This window comes from Micromys minutus (assembly GCF_963924665.1).
Source record: "Micromys minutus genome assembly, chromosome: 28".
NCBI classification, from domain to species: Eukaryota; Metazoa; Chordata; class Mammalia; order Rodentia; family Muridae; genus Micromys; species Micromys minutus.
In genome coordinates this window covers 17,564,096-17,580,076 of record NC_137963.1, presented here as the reverse complement: position 1 = coordinate 17,580,076, position 15,981 = coordinate 17,564,096, and the positions used below count along the sequence as shown (strand labels likewise).

Genomic DNA, 15,981 nt, shown 5'->3' with positions numbered 1-15,981 from the left:
AATCACGGAGCCACCGTCGCAGGTCACCCAAGAGTGGAAGACCGGCTCATAAGGTGTCTCACCCAAGCCTTCCAGTTCTCTTGGATCGTTCAGGCATCTTTACAGAGATGCCATCAGCACGAGCTTCTTGAGCTCAGTGATATAAATGTCTTTCGCTCCATTCCAGCCTCCCAGTGACGCAGCTGTGTTCCAGGCTGGCACGAATTACCAGGGGAGCTGAGCACAAGATCTCCCCGGGCCCTGTTCTTCTGGAGCTCTTGCTAATAAAGGATGATGTGTTATTCGTCTGCGATATGAACAAAGTGTGAATTCTCTTATGCAGACAGCTTTGGAATGCTCACTTTTCCCCAGTGGACTTTACTATACCCCATATATTAATTACATAAATGGATCTCTGACATATTAAAAGATGTTATTTTTCCATTGTATTCTTCCATCGTTTTAGGGTGTGTAGGTATGCAACTGCACCTAGATGCCAGAGGCTGGATATCTACTCACTGAACCTTGAGCTCACAGGCGGAGCTAGCCTGGCTGACCTCTTGAGCTTGCATACAACGCCGTACTTGGCTCTTTAGTTGGGGATGGGGTCCAAACTCAGTGCCTCACGCTTGGGCAAGTTCATTACTAACTGAACTGTCTCTCCAGCCCCAAGAATCATTTGTATTTTTTAACCAAGTATTTGGCTAGTTATCACAGAACTCCTTCAGGACTAATATGAAAAACCATTTTAATCACAGAATAAACTTGGGGTCCTTGAATGTGTCTCTTTTCTTGGGCTCTTTCCAACAATGAACCTTAAATGCTCACCTGCTTAAAATCCTCCAGTGGCTCCTCAGAGGTATTCAAATTCAAAGCAAAAGCACAAGGCTCTCACTGTCCAGTCCCGATTAGGATCTTCACTTTCTCCCCGCCTGCCTACTCCCCTTTGCCTTCCATCAGCCACTGTTCCCTGGCCACACCCACACCTCCTCTCCTTTCCCCTGTCGCTTTGGCTAATCACTACACGGTTTTCTATGATATGACATAGGTTTTGCTTCTTAAAAATTACACCTTGTCAGGGAGAACTAGAAAAGTGGCTCATCGGGTAAGAGCACTGGCTCTTGAATAGGACCTGGGTTCGATTCCCCGCACGTATATGGTCACTCCCAACCCCCTGGAACTCCACACACTACTCCTGGCCTCCATGAACATAAGGCACATTCATGGTGCGCATACATACATGCAGACAAAACATACACACTAAGGTAAAGCATAAATAAATATTTTAAAAATTATACTTAAGAGCACACACACACACACACACACACACACACACACACACACACATTCCACTGTTTTTGCATTTTTATCAAAGACTCATAGTATCTCATCACAGTTGCCTGTTTGTACATTCTTATTTGTTTGAATTAAAATTCTCAGGTCATAATGTGTGATATTCTTTTGCTAAATGTTTACGGAATGAATAATTTTTACTTTATTGCACACGGCCTGAGTTTCTAGGCACTGAAAATGACAACTAAGTAAATCCAGGTTCCTTCTTAAATTTCTTTTTTGATTTGAGATTGGGTAGAGAAGGAAAAAGAGCCTCTTAGAAATGCACGCCCAGTATGCGCACCTGAAGGCATACTAAGATAAACACATTAACATATGAGTGTGCAACTGTGGGCAGGCAAATGTCAGAGCACCAAGTACACAGAACCCTTGTCAACTTAGCCCCTCCTCACACTGGTCTAACATGCACTCAGCAGACAGTCGCCCTCTTAGGGGTCTACGTAGTCTGATCTTCCACCTCGGAGAGCCCGCACATTCCGTAAGCAGAGTAGGAGGTTTACTAAAGCTGTTTTAACATAGATGTGCTGCCAGGGCTCCCCAGAGCACGGTGTGCTCTCTGCAAAGAAGAGCCACAGTTCACGAAAAAGCTGTGTTTAATAAGATTTCATTCGGGGGTTAGGCGCACGAGAGAAGCTCAAGGAGAGAGCCAGGCATGCCCTGAGTGGGGTGAATCACTCAATTTTTTTTTTTGAATGTCTAATTCTATAAGAGATAAAAATAAGGGATCATCTTACTTGGTACATTTGTTCTGATCCAACTTGCCTAGAATGCCTGTTCAACTTCAAACAGGTTTCATTAAATACGGAGACATTGAAAATTCCATCATCTTCTAAGAGATCACCTTCTAGAAGACAAGAGAACATATAAAAAGGTTGCATCACCAAGCAGACAGATCACAGTTAAATACTAGTGCATCTGGAACTTTCAGGGGCTGGTGGGGCGTTTAACACAAAGAGCACACACTTAGATTTGGTATTAGACTTAGGTCCAAGCACTAGCTCTAGAGTTTGTTTTTGCTTGAAAGTGTGTGTGTATCTGAGTGTAAGAGTGTGTGTGTGTGTGTGTGTGTGTGTGTGTGAGCATCTGTGTGTTTTCATGTGTGTGTGCATGTGTCTGTGTGTGTACACGTGTGTGTATATATGTGTATAAGCATCTGTGTGTGTCCATGTGTGTATACATGTATGTGTATATGTCTGTGTATGCATATGTGCACACGTGTGTGTGTGTGTGTGTGTGTGTGTGTGTGTGTGTTCTCAATTCCTCTCCACCTTATTCTTTGAGACAGGATCTCTCACTGAAATTGGGGTCCTCTGATTCTGCTAGACTATTTGGGCAGCAAGCCGCCAGGATCCTCCTGTTTCTGCCTCCCCAGTGCTAGGATAATAGGTGTGCACCACCACTGCTCCTGGGAGGTTTCCATGGCACCATTGCTCCTGGGAGGTTTCCATGGTTACAGGGGTGGCTCTCATCTTCATGCTTCTACAGTAAGCAGTTTACCAACCGAGCTGTGGTTTTCCGTTTGTTTGGGGTTCTGTTTTCTTTTTGAGTTCTACTTTTTCATTTATTAACAAAATGAAGAAAGCCATTTCAGACCACCAACTTAGATGTTCCCTATTATATACACCAAACTGAATCATTACCAAGAAACTTCTTGCAACACAAAAGGTGAGAAAAGTAAAATATTTTCTTTATAATACAACCAATCCATACAGTTCATCTTCCCAAGACTGTCTAAAATGACCAGAATGGAGGAACATTCTTATGTACAAACATTCCTCTTCAGAACCCCTGAGATTAGGTAATTAAAGTAGCACACAAGGGACCACAGTTCTCAGTTCACTATGAAACTGTCACTAGGTTTTAAAAACAAAAAAACTTTTTTTTCAAAGACAGGTGGAAATTGTGGGATTACTCTGTACAGATTTTAGAATTATTTCTGCAACAACTTAATTAAAAGGACCTAAAATGGCCCTGTAAGCAGTGTCCTTGGAATGCCTGTTAGTGTCGGGATAAGGGCCACTTCCCACCTCTACTGTCCCTTCTGTTATCATAGTCCTGGCTCCAGCCATCAGGATTCCTGTCGTCATAGTAGAAATCCTCGGCTTCCTCTGTAGTGATAATCAGACCCATGGTCAGAGTAGCGCCGTTCACGGCTGTAGTGTCCATCAGCTGGGTAGGGGTGAGAATTCTGTCTTTTAGATTGAGATGACAGTGACTCTTGATGCCACTAGAAGCTGGAAGACTGGTTAAAGGTGTGACCATGTGGTTGAACTGACGGTGAAAATCCCAACTGATTTGCGTGTGGAGAACCAAATTTCCCAACATATGACATCTGTCTGAAGATACTGTTCATTACTGCTGCCGCTGATTATCTTCTGGAGATGAAAAGGACCTCTGGACGGCCTGTGCTGGCGGAGTCACGTTACCCACCGTCCTTTTACAGCTGTTAGGAGATGTGGAGGTAAGGCTTAAATTTCCAACATGATGCTGGGATATGACATACCGGCATCCCGAGAGGTGTGACTACTTCCTGATCTAAACTGAATTTTGATAGGCCTCCCGAAAAGCTTGATTCCATTGAGAAGATTCATGGCGTAGGGAACAGACACTTCGTGTTTGAAATTCACGAATGCAAACTGCTTCAGTTTGCCATCTTTATCTTTTGGGATTTTCACCTTTATTATTGGCCCAGCCTGGTGGAACAGCTTGAAAAGGAGCTCCTCCGTCACCTTCGTCTTCAGGTTACCCATGGTGGGCCTCCGCGGCCGCCGCCCCCATCTCCACACCGGTCCAGTCTCTGGCCAAGGCTGCCCGCTCGCTGCGGTTCTGTTTTTTAAGATTTCTTTATTTTCAATTTCAGAGTGTTCTGCCTGCGTGTTTGTCTATGTGCCGCATGCCTGGCTGGCGCCCTTGGAAACCAGAACACCGCATCAGGTCTGTCGGAACTCGAGTTAGAGATGGTTGTGAACAGCCAGTGATTGCTAGTACCCAAACCCGAACTCTGCAAGAACCACAAATCTCCTAACCACCGAGGCTCTCAAGCCCTGGTTTTGGTTTTTGAGACAGAATTTCACTTTGTAGCCCACGCAAGCCTCCTTCAACTTGCTATGTAACCCAGGTTAGCCTCTTACTCATAACCCTTCTTCCTGGACCTCTTGGGTCCTGGAATTATGGGCATGTGAAGTTCCACCACACCCAGAAAAACTCCTGAGCTCTATAAACGTGGCCAGGTAAGGTTCAGAAGGGTTTCTTCTAAACCTAAATTTTCTCATTTGTGAAATCAACGTATCCAGCATGGTGTCTTACATCACGGACAGCTGGGAACTGAGTGAGATAAGGAAATGTTGCCATAAAGCTGTGACCTCTGTCGACAGTCAGCTGCACTTAGATGGGCCATAATAAAATGTCCCGAAGCGCACCTGTGGACAGACACCTTGAGAAGAAGGGAAATGGCGCATAAAACTCTATGGGTTAGGACCTCAGGGCTGGTGCTTCCCGACAGAAAAAGACTGGAACATGGATGAGAAGGCCGGATATCCGGTTTGCTGCTCTCTAGGCAAACAGCGTTCCTCCAGTTACTTAGTGCTCAGCCCGGTAATTAGCAACAAGGAGGCAGCTTGTTCCAGCTGGCCGTTATATAGAAAAAGTCATCCCCCTGCGGGGGTGGGTGGGAAATCCCTGCAATCCTTTATTTCTTAATGCTGTCAGAGAAGAGGCTCCACAGGATGAATTAAAGAACCCCAAGTCTGGGGGTAACGAAGCAATTTCTAAGGAAAATTAAATGTCCTAACAAATATGCTTTTCTACCAATAAAAAAAAGGTGGTTTGTTTGGTTGGTTGGTTGTTTTCCTTTCCATGGTACTGGTGATCAAACCCACAGGCTCACAAGTCCAAACTACTCCCCGATCTGAGCTACATCCAAAGCCCCAAACAAAAGCACAAACCTCCGTCAGGGAGACTTTCTTTTACAATCACATTTAATATGTAAATCTCCCAGAAGAGTCTGTGTCCCCCTAAGAAGTGTTCATGATAATGGCGAATCATTCCAGTCAAAATCAGGGTTGCACAAAGCGTTTTTCAATATCTCGAACAGCCGCAGCACAAGGCAATTAGCTGAGAGACAATATTCCTGACTAGAACTGGAGGATGTGAAAATACGGTTCTAAGAATTTGAAGACCTGTCATCATATCTCCTTTATCTCATGGTGTTTAAAGTTTTCACAAGGATATCCAAAACTGGGGGCGGGGCGGGGGGCAGCCAGAGGATTTTGAGGAATGGCAGACGTAACCATGTATGAAATGCTCGGAGACAACAGCACGGGGTGTCTATGACTACACACAGACAGAAGACATGCAGAGCCGCAAGAGTCTGCAAGTCCCCACTCGAGACAATTCTTGTGTGGCGTAGCCATTACAGGCTGAGTTCAGAGGAAGGCAGTGCGGGAACGAAGGCATCTGGCTTCTACATCCAACACCCACTCCTGACAGAAGTGACTGAGAATAACTAAAAATGGGTCAGAATTTGCATCTGGGTTGGCAGGAAAGGTTGGTTGCCATATGCAAGGCAGACACACGGGGACTTCTACGCTCATCCTAGTGTAAAAGAGACCTGGCTATGGGGACGCCCAGGGCAGCTCTTCAACCTGCCTTCCAAGCAAGCTCGGTCTCCAAGTTTCAAAGGAAGGGCTAGAGAATCTGAACCATGGGGGATGCCAGAAAGGCCACAGTCAGTCATGAATGTCCTTGTAGAGTACCGTCAGTCAGTCCCCAAATCTAACTGCACTTCAGAACCAGACACAACACCTCTACGTGGTGCCTGGGCATCTGTGGGATGTGTTTTAAAGGTCACCAGGCAATTTGCCCATCTAAGTACTAACCAGGCCCAGGCTTGCTTAGCTTCGGAGACCACCTGAGATCGGGCACATTCTGGGTGTCGTGACTGGAGACCCACCTGAGAGGCAGCCGGGACAAAAGGTGTATTTGGGACTATGGCTAGTGACAACCGTCATTCCTTAGCACTCTGGAGACCAGCAACATGGAAGATCATCTTAATGGAGACCTCAGGACCAGAAAACTCCATGTGACAAAACCCTGGGTTGACAGGACAGCCTGACCCTGCTTGGTAGGCTGCCGCACCGTCATGAAGCCAGGCAGAGCAGAGCTGGCCCAAGGCCAACAGCTTTACAAGTCAACAGAGCAAGGAGCTCAGAAATTACACTCAGGGAGGCGGGCTTCCCCACAGCTGCTCCTCAAAGAAGGCCAGCTCACCCAACCATCCGTGAGTCCTTCACTGGGAGGTCAGAGATAAGCACATTAATATAAGCCAGTGAAAAGTGAGGTCAGAGGGGCGACCATCCCCCTTATGAGGAAGCACCAGTCTAGACAGAGCTCTGTCTTCCAGGATGAGTAATCCAGAAGATGATCCCCTTTCACGACGGGAAGGAGAGGGAGGCATGCATATAGGGACCAGGGGTTTTGTTTTGCTGTGTTTTTTTTCAGAGCAACATGATAGTAAGATTACACACTTCTTATTCATTACTTCAATAATAATTTCTTTAAAACATTCAAAATAATTCTAGTGAAAGAAGAATGTATTCGGAAGAAAATGTTGAGAGGCAGAAATAAAGGAGAAATTAGCTGAGATCTCCCACACGCTTCTCAAAGAGAAGATAAAAGTGCACAACAGAACTTACAGTACATTATAGACATGAGCACACACACACACACACACACACTCACATACACACACTCAAACGTTCACACACACGTGAGCATACAATATGTACACATGTTCACACAAGCACACATATGCAACATGCGCACACAGGCAATCTGAACAGAGATTTGAAGGAAATCATTACTAACGTGTGGAGAGATCTAAATCCCCTAGGGCCCTAGGAAGGCTGATCAAGGGCACAGCATTTACATCCCACACACTGGAGCTTCATGGGAAGGATCCTTTACTGCTGAACTGCAACCAGGCCAGACGATTACACAATGTTGTCAGTCAACACTTAACACGTGCACAAACAGATAGCGAAATGCCTTACTGCTTAACGGGAGCTTTCTTGGTATCCATACTGAAAACCAGATCGCCTCATAGGGATAGAAACAGGGCAGGAGCAGGGGAGCTTGAGGTATGACTGGATGCTGGAGCCTCAGATTAGCTTGTAGGCGACCCAAGGTTGACTCTTCATTGGCTCCTCCCCCTTACCCTCCATTAGCTTGTAGGCGACCCAAGGTTGACTCTTCATTGGCTCCTCCCCCTTACCCTCCATTAAGGCATTAAATCCCAAAGCCAAGGATTAATCTCCACTCAAACCCTTAACACAGGAAAGGCAACAACAGACACTCTCTAATAATTGTGGGCTAAGAAAGGACTCCATTTCCACGGCGAGAGAGGCTAGAAACCATCTTCTAGACTGGGAAGCAGAAATGGAAGAAGAAATAGAGAAGGGACCTTAGAAAGACTGGCAGTTAACACCTCACTGATTAAAACACACACTTCAGGTTATATGGTGGCAGAAAGCATTGCTACAAGCAACCATCATGAAACAAAACTAAAGCGCTAGACCGGTCAGACCAACAGCCTAAGGAAAGGAGGGCAAGAAATACAGCGGTGGACAGCTCTGTCTTCCTTTCTCAGAGGGAAGCTGTACTGGAAGGTTTTGTGTCAATTTGACACAAGCTGGAGTTACCACAGAGAAAGGAGCCTCAGTTGAGGAAATGCCTCCATGAGATCCAGCTGTGAGGCATTTTCTCAACTAGTGATCAGGGGGGAGGGCCCAGCCCATTTGGGTGGTGCCATCCCTGGCCCAGCCCATTGTGGGTGGAGCCATCTCTGGCCCAGCCCATTGTAGGTGGAGCCATCCCTGGCCCAGCCCACTGTGGGTGGTGCCATCCCTGGGCTGGTGGACCTGGGTTCTATAAGAAAGCAGGCTGAGCAAGCCAGGGGAAGCAAGCCAGTAAGTGACATCCCTCCATGGCCTCTGCATCAGCTCCTGCTTCCTGACCTGCTTGGGTTCCAGTCCTGACTTCCTCTTATGATAAACAGCAATGTGGAAGTGTAAGCTGAATAAACCCTTTCCTCCCCAACTTGCTTCTTGGTCATGATGCTTTATGTAGGAATAGAAACCCTGACTAAGACAGAATCCAACACTGTGGAGCCTTAACACTGGTAATCAGAGAGGTGCACATCCAAATAGAATCTTTTAAAGATTCAGGTAACTGTAGAAGAAAAACAAAATCTGTATTGTCTGACTCACTGAAAACAGAAACCTGTGGAACCAATAAAAAGAAAAGAAAATGAAACAAAAGACACGGGAATGTGGCATGAAAAAAAAGAAAACAAAATGCTGGAACGGAATTTATCACCCAGGAAGCAATAAAAAGAAGTCTGTTCTGCTTCTCCCTTCAAACACCAGCCTCTCCCCAGAAAGGTTCTGTGTGTTCTTATTCCCAGGGCTGTTCATGGCAGCCCCACCCACTCAGCTTTTGAGGATAGCTAGCCGTATGTTATGCAAACACAAAAGCACAAAGAAACTGAGGAAGTCCGTACTGCATCCAAGGGTAAAGCCAATGATGTTGGGCAGACAGAGCCAGCTACGCCATTAGTGAAAGAATCTATCCATGCATCAGGAAGATTGAGAAGCATAGCATCAAATCATCCAGGAGAAACCAATTAGCCCTTACAGGAGAAAAATGGAAGACTACACAATCGAAGTCTGGCTGATCTAATAACGTACACTGAGCTAGCTTACTCTTATCCGGCATCCGCTGCACCGAAGAAAGTCCAACCAAGCAGTAAAGTCCACAAGGTGCCGATAAATCCTCAAAGGACGTTAAAATGTAATAAGACCAGAAGTAATTAACATGACAGTGTAATTATTAAAAAGGCTGAGCAGATAGTTCAGCTGCTAGGTGTCCTTGCTGCTCTTCTAGGGGACCCACACCAGATGCCTCACAATCTGTAGCTCCAGAGGATCTGACTTATAAAGTAAAAACAAATAAACCTTTTTTTTTCTTAAAGGCTGGAGGTGGGGGGCAAGGAGATTAAAGGAAGAGACAGGAAATGAAAAACAAAACAAAAAACCCAAACTAGGTATGAAATGTCATAAGGAAACAGGTAACTTCATAATACTGATTTAAATAAATAAAAATGGCCCCCAGAGACCCTAGCAACCTATTTTGGTGTTAAAAGGCTATGAAGATTAAGGATTTTTACAGGCCTAATATCTCATATAGAAAGGCAGTTTGTATCTTTATCTATTTGATGCAATCTTGTTGTGTAGAGGGTTTGTGGATTGAAAGCTGGATATATAAACCTGTATGAAAAGCTATCGGGTTGTAGAGTTGTGTTTGTAGGATTTTGGGGTACAGAAACACCCTGGGACAGAGGCGGAGAATAGGCAGTAGAAAACCACCAGGGAAGGGAGTTGCACAGACAGGCTTGGGCCGTGAGGGCAGCTCAGACCGGGCAACAGAGGTGCGTGCTGCTGGAACTAAAACCAGGACTAAGGAGTGAGACCTCAGGGCCAGTAAAGAGATAAACCTTTGAATATTTTTTAATATTTACTGCAACATGGTGTGGCCTTGTTGAAGGAATTGTGTCCTTGGTGGTAGGGAGAGGGGAGAGGGGGAGGAGAAAGAGAGAAAATGCTTTGCGGTTTCAGAAGCCCAAGCCAGGCTCAGTGGCTGGCTTTCCCTACCCGCTTCCTGCAGACCTGCATGTAGAATTCAGCATCTGTTCCAGCACTCTGTCTGCCCGTGTGCACTGTAAGCCAATCCCGGCTAAGTATTCTCCTTTAGAAGAGTTGCCATGGTCATGATGTCTCTTCACAGCAGTAAAACCCTAAGACATGTACGTATGCCTGCATATCTGTCATGCTAATTGGGTGATGCGATACAGTTCTAATTAAGTCTTTAAAGGGGGAGTCAGCACAGCGATTGTACCGCTGATGAAAGGAAGAGCAAAGAGAACACAGATGCGCACATTTTAAAATAACTATTTAAGCCAAAAGAAAATCAGCACAGCAATTAAGTCACACCTTAAAAGCAAAGAAGGAGAGAGAAATTGACAGCGTCTCGGAAATTCTGTCAAAGCTTAAATCTGCAAGGGAGAGAGAAGCCTCCGGGACTTCTATTATTAAATAGAAAAATGTGGGAATGTGTTGAGTTTTGCATACAGTTAGTGACAAAATTTAAAAGTGTGCTGGGTACAACGACACATCTACAATCCCAGCACTAATGAGGTGGAAACAGGAGGATCAGAAGTTCAAGGCTAGCATCAGCTACATAGTAAGTTTGAGGATAGCCTGGGCTACATGAGATCATGTCTCAAACACACACACACACACACACACACCCCGTTTGGAAATGTATCGATAAAACCAACTTTTAAAAAGTGTGGAGAAGAAATAATAAATTTAAATGAATTTAACTTGGTAGAAGAGGGGAAATACAGACTCGCTGCCTTTGAAACATTAAATGAGGCATTGACAACCGTTTTGCTTGGTCTTGCTCTTTCTTTCTCGCCCATTTCCCCACAGGCATGGTACCCCTCGAATAACTGGGTCCTGCAGGACAGGACAAGAAACCCAGAGACCGTTCCCTGGAAAAGAATAAACAGGCCCTGGGTTGGTGGTTCAGAGCACACAGTGCCCACCTTCCGTCCCAGCAGGAGGTTTCTGCCAGTTTAAGGCCAACCTTGTCTATGTAATGACTTCCAGGACACCTAGGGGGCTACCTATCGAGACCCTGTCTCAAGCACAACAGAAAAGGTGGGACGTAGAGGAATAGTCAGGGCCAGTCTTCGGTCCACACACATGTACAGACAGGTAGGCAGGTGCTCTACCTTCCAACCCCCACACACATTAAAACATTCTAGAAAACATGGGCTGACAAAGTCATGGAAGAAACTGGCAAAGGTGTCAACAAAGCAACTTATTAAAGGGGCGAAACTTAATGAATCTATGAGCAAATGTGCGTTTGAGAATGACTCAGACTTTCCCAAGAGCAGTCACAGTGTGTGTGTGTGTGTGTGTGTGTGTGTGTGTGTGTGTGTGTGTGTGTGTATGCACATTTGTATATGTATGTGATATGTCTGTGTATGTTTGCATGTTTGTATGTGCCTTTCCATGAGTGTGTGATATGACTGTATTTGCATGTATATATGTGTGTATGATGTATCTTTCTGTGTGTGTGATATGTCTGTGTATGTGTGTGTTTGTTTCTAGCTGCATGGGATGGGTCTGTGTCTTTTCATATTTGTGTGTGTGTATGGATATATTGTATCTGCATGCATATGTATATGGCTTATGTGTGATTGAGTGTGTGTGAGATAAGTGTGTATGGTGTGTATGTGTGTGTGTTTACATGTGTGTGTAATTTCTGTGGTGTGTGTATAATGTAGATGTATGTGACATGCATGTGTGGTTTATGCAGTGCAGACATGACCCCAGCCTCGGTCATACCCTATGCTTCTTATCCATTAACGTGATTTTAGTTTGGATCTCAAACTCCAAAATCTGGAAAATACTAATAAACAGCATCGATGAACATGGACTTACTCATAAATACTTCTTCAAAGATAAATTTAATTTGGAGGCTTACAAGACTTTACGGCAGACTGCTGCCTCCTGCGTCCATTGTATCTGATGACCTGAAGCAGTCATCAGAGGCCTTCAAACACATCTGTTGCTGAGTCAAGACCACATTCTTACAGATATCTGATTACCCCTCAAGTTCATTTTCCACTGGGGGGAAAAATGTGATCTTTGGAATCAGATAGACCCACTGTAGAGAGTTGTGGTGTGAGAGATGCAGGGAAGGACATTGGATTTAAATAAATTTTATCTTTTTTTCTTACTTATATATCTGAAGTAAAATACGTTTCATTCATTAAAAAGTCCTAAGAGGCCTAATTTCAAAGTTTTTCAATAGGCAAATTGTCTTATTACTTCTGCCTGATGGTAGATTGTCATTTCCCCCATGTGTAGTAACAGCAATGTCTGAGGCAACTTTTCCTTCCTTCCTTCCTTTCTTTTTAAGATTTAGTTATTTATTTTATATTATGTGAGTACAATGTAGCTGTCTTCAGACACCAGAAGAGGGCATCAGATCCCATTACAGATGGTTGTGAGCCACCATGTGGTTGCTGGGAATTGAACTCAGGACCTCTGGAAGAACAGCCAGTGCTCTTAACCACTGAGCTGTCTCTCCAGCCCCCTTAGGTAGCTTTTCTTAATGGGGCATCAAACAACTAGTTACAAATAATAAATGCCACTAACTGCTGTCCAGAGTTTATCTTTAAAGCATGATTAAACACAAATCCTTTAAAATGATTTTTTTTTGTTTTTAGTGTGTATATGTATGTGTGTGCATACACATGTATGAGAGTGACATAGAGGTCCCAAAAGGACATGGGCTTCCCTGGAACTGGGGTTACAGTGTGGTGAGCTGTCCTGTGGGTGCTGGGGACTGACCCTCTGCAAGTAGAGTAAGTACTCTTATCTTCTGAGCCATCTCTCTGGTCCGGAAGTCTGTAAACAAAGATCCTACTTGAACTGTGGAGACAGCGTAGTTGGCAAATGCTTGCAGCACCAGCCTGATCACCAGGTTCACACAACTCATTCTAATTGTGAAATATTTTTTAAATCCCATGACAATTACGTGTAGTAGTCTAGTCCTACTTTTTGCAAGCATGCCTGTGTTTGTTCATGCATGTGTTTATATGGGTGTGTGGTTGCATGTGTGGGCCGATAAGCCAATGGTCAACACTGGGCATCCTGAATCATTCATGTTTAAGAAAAGGACTCACTGAGCCTGGAGCTCACTGATTTGGCTAGAGCGGCTGACCAGCAAGCACAAGGGATCCCCCTGACCTCCTGAGATTTCAGATAAATGCCTATTCAGGGCTTTTAAGGGTACTGGGCATCCAAACTCAGGTTTATGCTGTGTGCCCAGCACTTTACCCAGCTGTTATCCCATCCCTTATTCCTCCTCCTTTTCTTTCTTTTAGACAGGGTTTTGCTATGCAGCCCTGGCTAGAACTCTATATAGACTAGGCTGGCCTCGAACTCACAGGTACCCATTTGACTATAGAGGTCAAGGATTAAAGTCATGCACCACCACGTCTGGCTCCTGTTCCTATTTCTTAACACTCTTTTGGGCCTACTCCCCGTTCAACCAATATGGAGCCCTTTGTACCCTAGGGCTGCCTCCTGTTCCTACTAAACCATTGTTAACTGACTCAGCAGCCAGACCAGCTCATAGTAAATAAGACGCCAACCCTTCTACTTCTCTTGTTTCTCCTCTTTCTTAAACAAAGGAAAGAAAGGCCTATTGGGCTTCCTAGCAAATATAAGCTGTGAGACCCTCCCATGCAAACCCATGACATCATCATCTAATGTCCTTTCTGTTACCACCACTTGTCCCCAAGGGCTCAGTTGCCGTTCAGCTAGACGACAACAGAGTGTGAATTTTTCCAACTATGCCTGCTCTGGTCCTACCCATGGGGTAGCTTCATCCTTCCATCTACACTGACAGAAATTCCCTGCCCTCTTGGTTCCCCACATCTGTGCTCAGAATTCCCCAGGAAGAAATGACTCTTTTTCTTCACCTACCAACAGTCTGGAGGTCAAGAATGGCGGGCACAGAGCGTCTAGGAGGGGCTGCAGAAATGCGGATGGTGTAATTGGCTCCTTGTTGGAGGTGCAGACACACTTCTGGGCTTCTGCTGTCTGTGGTCACATTGATTGTCTCCTCATAAACTGATTCCACAGCATCTGGCTCCTGTCTTTCAATGTGTATCTTTAGAAGAGGAAAGACAAGAGAATCCACCATGACTCCAGTCAGAATCACTGAGGCTTCACGGTGCTCGGTGCTGTTTCTCTGAGGGTCACATCTTAGATACTATGTAACCATGGGGGTGAGTAACCAGCAAAGACAGAGTCTGCTCCGCCATGAAGTACCTGAAGACAATCAGCCCAGGAACCAATGGGACCTAAGCTGAGAAGGAGGTGAGAACTCATTGCTCTTGGGATCACAAATGATGGACAATAAAAGGAAGTTCTCATGCCAAATCAGCACGTGCTTCCAGCCTTCTTTGGGTCAGAAAGGCATACGTTCTTGGAAACGAAGTAATAATGAGAATGCCAAGCATAAATGCCTGTCCCATATCACACTCAGTGAGATGGTATATATGACAGATGAATAATATGTGCATATCTTAGAAACCCCACCTACTTTTTAAAAATGGGCAATAGACCCAGAAAACAATTTGACTAAGCATCTTCATAGTTCTCATTTGAACCATATCGCTGGTAGAGAGGAGTGTTAAACTGTATGATTTGGTTGTTATTTCCCTAGCAATAGAAGCATCACTGGTCAGCCTTCCTGGTCACCTGTGTGATAACATTGTTCACGACCTGCTAGAGAAAATAATCATTTTCTAAATGAATGATTCTACACCAACTTAGACCAAGCAATTAACCGCGCTGTTTCAGGAGTGACACTATCTGTAGCTGCTTCCTATATGTTTGTAAACAAATGCGGTTTCACTTTGTGTGACTGAAGGTAGGAAGAAAAGCCAGCAGAAGGAAAGGAGGGAGGTGGTGGGGAAGAGGAAGGAGGAGCGGAAGGGAGGAGGGGGAGCGAACCTCCTATATAGGCAAGTTCTTTGGTGTCACATTTCCATCTCTGCATCTGGAAGGTAAACCAACTCCCTTTACTTACCAAGTACATGATCTTGGAGTTCACTCTCTCTGGGCTTATCTGCCACCTCACACAGGTATTATTAAACACCGACACATCATGAATTTCTACCATTATTTCTAGGACAGAAAAGTAAAATAAAGTAATTGGCACATGAACCTCGTCGGTGGGCTCTGGGGAACGCCCGTGGACTCGGGGCCTCTGCCGGCTGGTGCGTCTGCTGCTGCCAGTCATGTTCTGGTTCAGACGCTGAAATGAGCAATTCTAGCAATCCCAGATGGCTCATCATGCATGAGGCTGGCCCATTACCTGACCAGGCAAGAAAAGGAAAAGATTCCTGCCTGAGGGTGGGGAGGGACTCCAATTGTGATAAGCCCGCCAGGCCACTGGATGCCACTGGGGGTTCCACAGAGGCTACAGCCAGGTCCAGAAATGAGCTCTGACTGGAAGCTTCCTTAAAGGCACACAGGGAAGAGCGGCTTCTCCCTCATCTTACCCTGGGTGTAACTGCTTCATTCATTCAGGTGACTGCTGAATAAGGATGGTCCCTCAAGAGAAGCTTGGGGTGAACAAGTAAGTTTTCCACAGAGTCCCCGATCACTCTGGGACTCTTCAGGCAGAAGCCCTGTGACCCTGATCTGGCGAGGAGCCGGATTCCTCCCGGTTCTGCTGGTTCGAAGTAACCTGCACTTCACTTCCTGCGATGAATCTGGGAATGTGGGAAAACTCTCTGGACTCCCGCTGCCTTCCAACCACTCACAAAGTTGTTGAGCATGGCATGGGGAAAACCTACCTTTTCACTTCTCAAAATCAAATTTCCTACACATAAGGAAAGCTATTTCTATTTGCAAATGACATGATCTTATATGCAGACACCCCTAAAGAATTCAAACCTTAAACAAACAAACAAACAAACCCACAAACCTAGGAAGGAAT

General features: G+C 45.1%; 1 protein-coding gene and 1 pseudogene across 2 annotated transcripts in view; both read right to left on the bottom strand.

Annotated features, from left to right (window-relative positions):
• Positions 1 to 15,981, bottom strand: part of SUSD1 (sushi domain containing 1) — a gene marked incomplete at its 3' end in the record, with an annotated part of 114,092 nt that overhangs the window by 45,714 nt on the left and 52,397 nt on the right. The window contains exons 7-9 of the mRNA XM_080940173.1: positions 15,067 to 15,164; positions 13,956 to 14,142; positions 2,067 to 2,176 (exon numbers count right to left, since the gene is read on the bottom strand). Coding sequence (XP_080796299.1) covers positions 2,067 to 2,176; positions 13,956 to 14,142; positions 15,067 to 15,164 — 395 coding nt within the window. The remainder of the gene's footprint in view (positions 1 to 2,066; positions 2,177 to 13,955; positions 14,143 to 15,066; positions 15,165 to 15,981) is intronic.
• LOC308438543 (RNA-binding protein 7-like) lies at positions 3,331 to 4,110 on the bottom strand (annotated as a pseudogene). The gene has a single exon. The product of its transcript is annotated as an RNA-binding protein 7-like (transcript).